Source organism: Diadema antillarum, unplaced genomic scaffold (genome assembly GCF_040938485.1).
Source record: "Diadema antillarum isolate AM-2024a unplaced genomic scaffold, OU_Dant_1.0 scf00000025, whole genome shotgun sequence".
In the NCBI taxonomy this organism is placed as follows: Eukaryota; Metazoa; Echinodermata; class Echinoidea; order Diadematoida; family Diadematidae; genus Diadema; species Diadema antillarum.
Genome location: NW_027270914.1, coordinates 1,753,025 through 1,759,956, shown reverse-complemented (window position 1 = coordinate 1,759,956; position 6,932 = coordinate 1,753,025). Strand labels below are relative to the sequence as shown.

At 38.8% G+C, this 6,932-nt stretch overlaps 1 protein-coding gene across 1 annotated transcript; it reads left to right on the top strand.

Annotated features, from left to right (window-relative positions):
- LOC139733996 (MAM and LDL-receptor class A domain-containing protein 1-like) lies at window positions 1-6,897 on the top strand. The gene is made up of 7 exons (XM_071644805.1): window positions 1-239; window positions 767-875; window positions 2,190-2,324; window positions 3,073-3,407; window positions 4,564-4,654; window positions 5,443-5,580; window positions 6,701-6,897. The coding sequence occupies exons 1-7, from the start codon at window positions 96-98 to the stop codon at window positions 6,895-6,897; spliced, it is 1,149 nt and encodes a 382-aa protein (XP_071500906.1). The 5' UTR covers window positions 1-95.
- Window positions 6,898-6,932: the final 35 nt, after the last annotated feature.

Here is a 6,932-nt window from a genome sequence, read left to right as displayed (position 1 = left end):
GATATTATTTGCTGAGCCGGGTCACGTACAACGATCTCACAACACCTGAGATAGGACCTACAAGCTCTTCATGCCAGGTAGAGTTTTACTTCCTTATGACGTCTGCCACAGCTCAGCTGGAACTGAGGGTCTTCATCGAGGACGATGCCCAAATATTTGTTGCCTTCGGGTCTGACTACTCGCCGAATATCTGGCAACATGGCGTGGCTTTTGTTGGCTCATTTGATTACAGAATCAGGGTAGGTGTATAATACATTGTGCCTGTGGATAGAGAATGTTAAAAGTGTACCATGTGACAGTTATCATTTCTGTGGTATACGTAATGCCTTTGTTGCCCTTGGTTCTTGATTGGTAGCATAGTTTTGTTTTTGTTTTTGTTTGTTTTTATTTGTTTTTTTTTAGAGGGGGGGGGGGGAATGGCCTGTGTGGTTGGGCCAAAATACCCCCAAATGAGGATAATGTTGCTGTTAGGGGCCAACAGCAAATCTCAAAATTTCAAGATCTACATTGGAATATTTTACTTCTGTTGAAGTGACATAAAGGCAAAGTGCATTGCTCAAGTGAGTGCTAGACCATGTGGTCTCTTGTGCAAACTGATTGCAGATGATACGTGCTATTTTTAGTTGAAGGTATGTACTGATCCATTCAAGCTCTCTTCAGCCTGTAGGGAATCAAATCTAGACTGTAGGTAACTCTTTCCCAACCAGTTAAAGCAACTGTGCAGCAGTCACCAAGTTTTTTTTTTTTTTTTTTTAATTTACTGCAGCTGCGGTTCAACCATGTGTATCTTGTGCCCTTAAACCCTGGGGATTACAGCATGGTACTCGATGGGATCTCCTACATCAGCTGTGATGGTGGCAGTGCGGTCTCCACAGGTAAGACATCCACACCATCTAGCTCCCCCATATTTCTCTGACCTTTGACGCAAGTAAGAGGCAATTGCCCTACTAGCAAAAGGGCCCTTGGAGTTATGTCCAAATTTCTCAGCTTAATCCTCTGAATTACTAAATTGGCTAACAGTGTGTGTTAGCAGAAATCAAAACCAATCGTGGAGCTCTTATCAAAGAAATTTATGCACACTGAAAAACCAGGAATGTCCGAGTGCATTTTGTTTTAGCAAATCTCGCGAGAGCCAAGATTTGTGAAATTAAAATTCACACTAATGTTCTTCTCTTCATGATATGCATTGAATGTTAGTGACAGATCGCAAAAATTTCACTCTGCGAAAAAGGCTGCTGGCTCCAAATCATAAAAATTTCATGCTGCAAAATATCTTGCTGTACAGTATGCGTTTTGCATTGATGGTCAGTGGGTGGATCTAATAATTGAATTGGTCAAAGTGACTCACTGAATTAGTGCTGAATCATTTCCTTAGGTGTAATGCAGTAGGTGAGCTTTCATGTGGCTCATTATTAATAGTAACATGTGCAGCTCTCAGAAGGCCTGTATGCTCACTGACAGGGCTTTAGTTTCCTCGGCTTTATATTTTTGTTGAGATTTAAAAGGTTACCATGGAATGAGGTGTCAACTGATACTTCGGAGGTTATCCCCCCAATGTGGGATTGTCATAATCTCTTCAAATGTGATGCCCAATTTTAAGTTGGTATTCTACCTGACAGACTCCGGAATATTACCCTTTGCACTTCTGATATCAAGATATACCATCAGGATGTTTTTTTAAAGATGAAAGCCTTCTCAGTGGGATGCAGGGCTTGACATTAGGGGTGGTCTCAGGCCACAGAAAATGTATGTCTTGCCTCCAAATTTCCAAAAAGGTTTATCTTTTGGTCGCCTGATCAGGCAGGTATAATTCCATATGAAATTTCATATTTCATTTTATTTTTGGTCATTAAAGTGTCAAATTCAAAACTTGTAGTGGCCCAAAGAGACCACCAGAGAAAGATATTAGTGTTGAGCCCTGATATATGTCATTCAGTCATTCAGGTAATAGTCTATCCATATGTTCCATATCGTGTTCCATAGAGAGTAAAATCAGACAAAATGATGGAGGTATCATCAAAATTGGATGTGAAATAAGACAGATGTGGAATTGTGTAATTTTACCTGTTCTGAAGGTCCTTTTGTTGGCAGAAATGAAGTTTTGATTAATTCTCTGGTAAGTGTGGTATTTCCCCAACATGCCTCTTGAGGATTTCTAATGCCACTGATTGCATCCTGTGCTCTTTCAGACATCAGCTGCACATTTGAACAAGACATGTGTGGTTATGAGCAGTCATTGCTGGATGATTTTGATTGGACAAGGGACCGGGGCGACACCGCCACTGACCATACAGGGCCCAGCTTTGACCACACGTCTGGACAAGGTAATGACAAGATTGCGGGAGACAAGAATTACAGTTGAAAGTGTTTACTGTACCCTTTAACTTTTGACACAAAAAAATCCCCCCAAACTCAACTGATTGATATTCTCATACTCCTTATTACTCTGCTCCTAGAAAATGTGTGAGAAAAGAATGGATATAATTAGGAGTATACTTAGATGGTTATTACATAGATTTTTTCATACATTGCTTGTATATCATTTGGTGAAACCAATTCTCTTCTTTCATTCAATGAAGTCAACTTGGAATCCAGTACACTCACATATAACTTGCTATGTACAGACAGATGTGACATCAAATTAAAATTGATGTGGAATCTAAAGCAATGTGATGTAGGTAACGACTTGTTTATCGACAGAAATGAAATCTTATTGAAATCAACTTTGAATTTTATGCAATCAAATGTATGATACTACATGTACATCAAGTGAACACAAATGACATCAACTTGAAATCAGCTTTGAATTTGATGCAATCAAATGTAGGTTATGACATGTACATCAACACAAATGATGTCAACTTGAAATCAACTTTGAATTAGATGCAATCAAATGTAGGTTACTATATGTACATCAACAGAAATGACATCAACTTGAAATGAACTTTGATTTCATGCAATCAAATGTACACTTGTAGTTTACTACATACATGTACATTAGCACAAATGACATCAAATTGAGTACATCAACACAAATGACATCAACTCTAAATGTGATGCAATCAAATGCAGGTTACTACACGTACATCAACACAAATGACATCAAATTGAAATCAGCTTTAAATTTGACGCTATCAAACGCAGGTTACTACATGTACATCGACACCAGTGATGATGAAGTCCAGGAGGGAGAGAATGCTATCTTGGAGTCTCACCCTCAGCGAGCCACCGGGGAGGATGAAGTGTGCATCACCTGGTACTACCACATGTATGGCCCTCATGTCTCAGTCTTTAATGTCTACACCGTCCTGGGTCTGAGGGGCTCACTCGTCTTCACCCGGCAGGGTTCCCAAGGCAACGAGTGGCTGTATGCCCAAAAGACCTTTAGCTCCACCTCTTCCTGGGGGGTAAGAACTGCTATTTAGCCCATTGATGACGAGTGCCGAGTATACTCGGGCAGGTGTCTATGGGAAATGCATGTTGTAGCAAAATAGTCTGTCCCTGTTATCATGGCTGTTGTATAGAATTATGTCACACACAAAAAAAGGTAAAATGTAACCTGTCAGTCACCCTTCCAGTTACCTCCAGTCTTTCAGAGGGTGGTGAGTGTGTTCCCCCCCCCCCCCCCATGTGCCAGCTCACATTAGCGAGAGAGGATTTATACATTTTTCAATACAATTCCATACCTTTTCTTGTCTTTAATCCTGGGGCATTTTCTACAAGGCAATACACATCATGATGCAAAGGTTTTGAGGTTATGTTATTCTATTAGATCTGAATTACTAATGTGAGTTTATGAATCAAAATGTCTGCATTTTGATTGGGCTTCGTTTAAGTGCTTTATTCTGAATGGAATTATAAAGCTCATAGAGATATCAAAATTATATGGTTTATAAGCAATGTCTTCATAGCATTACCATTACTCCATTGAGGACTGGCTGATTTTGCTACAACATGCATTTCCCTTTGATATTTGCCTGAGTATACGTGAGACTCATCCTCAATGGGTTAAGCTTTACATGAATGCAACACTTGTACATGAGATCATTTTACGCAGAAAACATCAGTGCCACTTTTATGCTGTGATTGTTTTAAGATTGAAGCCAAGTGTTGAGTTAAAGGTCCGGTTTACCTTTGGGAGCAGTGATTTCAAAAATGTTCAAAATATCACATTTGCTGCTTATATGTACGTAGGTCTATTGTATCACAAAACAACCTACCATATAAAATTTTTGCAGTGAAGCCTAAAATATAGGAAGATATCAGTGTTTTTTTTCTTCAATAAACCGAACTGTAGACAGTTTAGCCTGGAAACATTTTTATTGTAACTATTGTTCACATTTTGTGTATTTAACAACACTTAACATCGATTATACGGATTCAAATTTTTATAGTGGTTGTTTCTAGCCCTAACTCACATTTAAGAACTATTTTGAAACACTAATACTGGGTTTTTTTTTTTATCTGCAAATGGTAAATTATGCCTTTAGTAATTAGTTTTGGAGCATTAATCAGTACATCATGATATGACATCACACATTGTACTTCCTTTTACCCCCTCAGGTTAGATTTGAGGCATTCCGAGGTCCAGGGGATGCGGGCGACATCGCCTTGGATGACGTGATCGTGACTGAAGGAGCCTGCCAGCCCCTACGTAAGATTTCTTAGCAACAACCCTGGTCCCACCATGTGTCCAGGGAAGGATTTGTTATAGCTTGAGCCACATACACCCAATGTACTCACTCACCCTTCAAAATATGCACATTTTATTCTTTCATCATACATGTATGCTATGGATCTGTGTGTGTGATTTGTGTGTGTGTGTGGGGGGGGGGGGAGGTTCTGTAGCTACATTGATGATGGATAATGGTATAGGTCTGTGATGAAATTGTAGCACTCCATACACCTCTTTGTTCTCCTCATAGAAAAACAAAGAAGAAAAATGAATTAAGTTTCATTGACTCTATTCATTGTTTCTGTGGCCTGCAGATTTAAGTATCACTCACATTGTTCGAATAAGCAGCAGACAATACAATCACACAATGTACAAACCCTTGACCATGTCCCTTCTCATCATATATTCAATGTACCCCTCTGTGTCAATACACGGATGTACAACATTATTAACCTTTGCTGTGTTTTGTTTGACGATTGGTTTGCGTATTTGAGTCATTTAATTTGGCTGATTGACACCAATGTCTGGAAACTAATTTTCAGTGTGTATAGATGACCTACATTGTAATTCCCCTAATCCCTGCTGTGTTCCCATGGCCTTCTTGTTGGACTGAGGCACACTGTTAATCTGAGTGGTTTGCTAATCTACAATATAGTTCAAGTTTGGATAGATTACTGAATGCACCTGATAAAACTTCAGTTGGCAAATGAACCTAAGTGTCCGGGTACTGGAAGGGGTGATGGATGCACTGTTTCTTATTTGTATAGCTGCCTGTGACTTTGAGATTGACTACTGCTCCTGGATCCAAGACCCTGAAGACAACTTTGATTGGTCCCGTGGCAACAATGGGTCCTCTATTGATGGGACCGGTCCTGACATAGACCACACCCTTGGAACAGAGCTCGGTGAGTATTGTAAACTTGGTCTATGCCAAAAAGTTTTATCCCCAGACTTTAGATTTCGGACGGGAGGAGATAAAGAAAGTGAACTTTCAATTTCTTTAAACATATATGAAATCTCATGCATGTATATTTCAGCTTCACTTTGCTTCTTTTTTTTTCCAGCATTAATATTTTTGTCTTAATTAGGGTATTGAAATGTAGGTCAAAATTATGAATTGTTAAGAAGAATGATTCCCCTTGAACATGGTGTTTTAGCTTCAAGATTGAATAGACATGTGAAGATGCACTTTTGACTTGGCAATTCTGTAGACTTCTTTTTTGTTGGAATTATATTCTATTGAATACAAAAATGTTCTCTTTCTGTTTTAATTGCCAAACTTTCAGCGATACTTAGAAAAGTTTGAATAAGAACTCCAATATGAATGATATCACTCTATTGTGAATTTCAGAAGCTGTTGTGGTTTAGTAGATAAGACAGCAAACTATTGATCTTAAGGTCCGTGGTTCAAGTCCACCAACAAGAACAACTGTGCCCCTTTCCTTATGACCTGTCTCTCAGAGGGCAATGTCAGTCTTATAGGTTGCTTTCTTACAAGAGTCAATACTTCATTTGGGTTCTTAGCGGCCTGACATGTATATCAAACATATTGCAGGGCTGCATTCACTGTCAAAAGTGACCATGCAAGACCAATTTGTCATTCAGTACAATTCGGTTCAATTCAGTCAATTCAGTTCAATCCAGTTGAGTTCAATTCAATTCGATTCAATTCATGTCAATTCAATTGAATTCAGTACAATTCATCATAAATTCAATTTTGTTTAATTCAATTCAGCTGAGTTCATTTTTATTCAATTCAATTCAATTCATTTCAATTCAGTTAGTTCAGTTCAATTCAATTTGATTCAGTTCATTTCGACTCAAGATCAATTCAGTTCAATTCAGTTCAATTCAGTGCAGTTCATCTCAGTTCAATTCAGTTATGTTCATTCCAGTTCAGTTCAACTCAGCTCAATTCAATTCAATCTAATTCAGTTCATTTGAGTTCAATTCAGTTGAATTCATTCAATTCAATTCAATTCAATTCAATTCAATTCAATTCAAATTCAATTTAATTCTCTGTAGGAATGTTTGCCTATGTGTCTACTGTGCGAGAGGCTGATGAGGTGGCCCAGCTCCTAAGTGCCTACTACTCAGCCACCAGCAGTGAGTGTTTCACCTTCTGGTATCATGTCTATGGCAACGGCATCGGGAAACTGCAGGTGGTAGTCTATGACATCATCTCAGAGATTGAGTACCATCATCTGGGAGCAATATGGTAAGGAGGAAAGCTGTACCAGGGTATTAAAGGTGAAAC

Bases quoted from the DNA above. Each gene is read 5' to 3' on its own strand.
- LOC139733996 (XM_071644805.1), top strand. From the start codon at position 96: ATGACGTCTGCCACAGCTCAGCTGGAACTGAGGGTCTTCATCGAGGAC. The intron at 240-766 runs GTAGGTGTATAA...AATTTACTGCAG, and splicing joins CATTTGATTACAGAATCAGG to CTGCGGTTCAACCATGTGTA. The intron at 3,408-4,563 runs GTAAGAACTGCT...TTACCCCCTCAG, and splicing joins GCTCCACCTCTTCCTGGGGG to GTTAGATTTGAGGCATTCCG.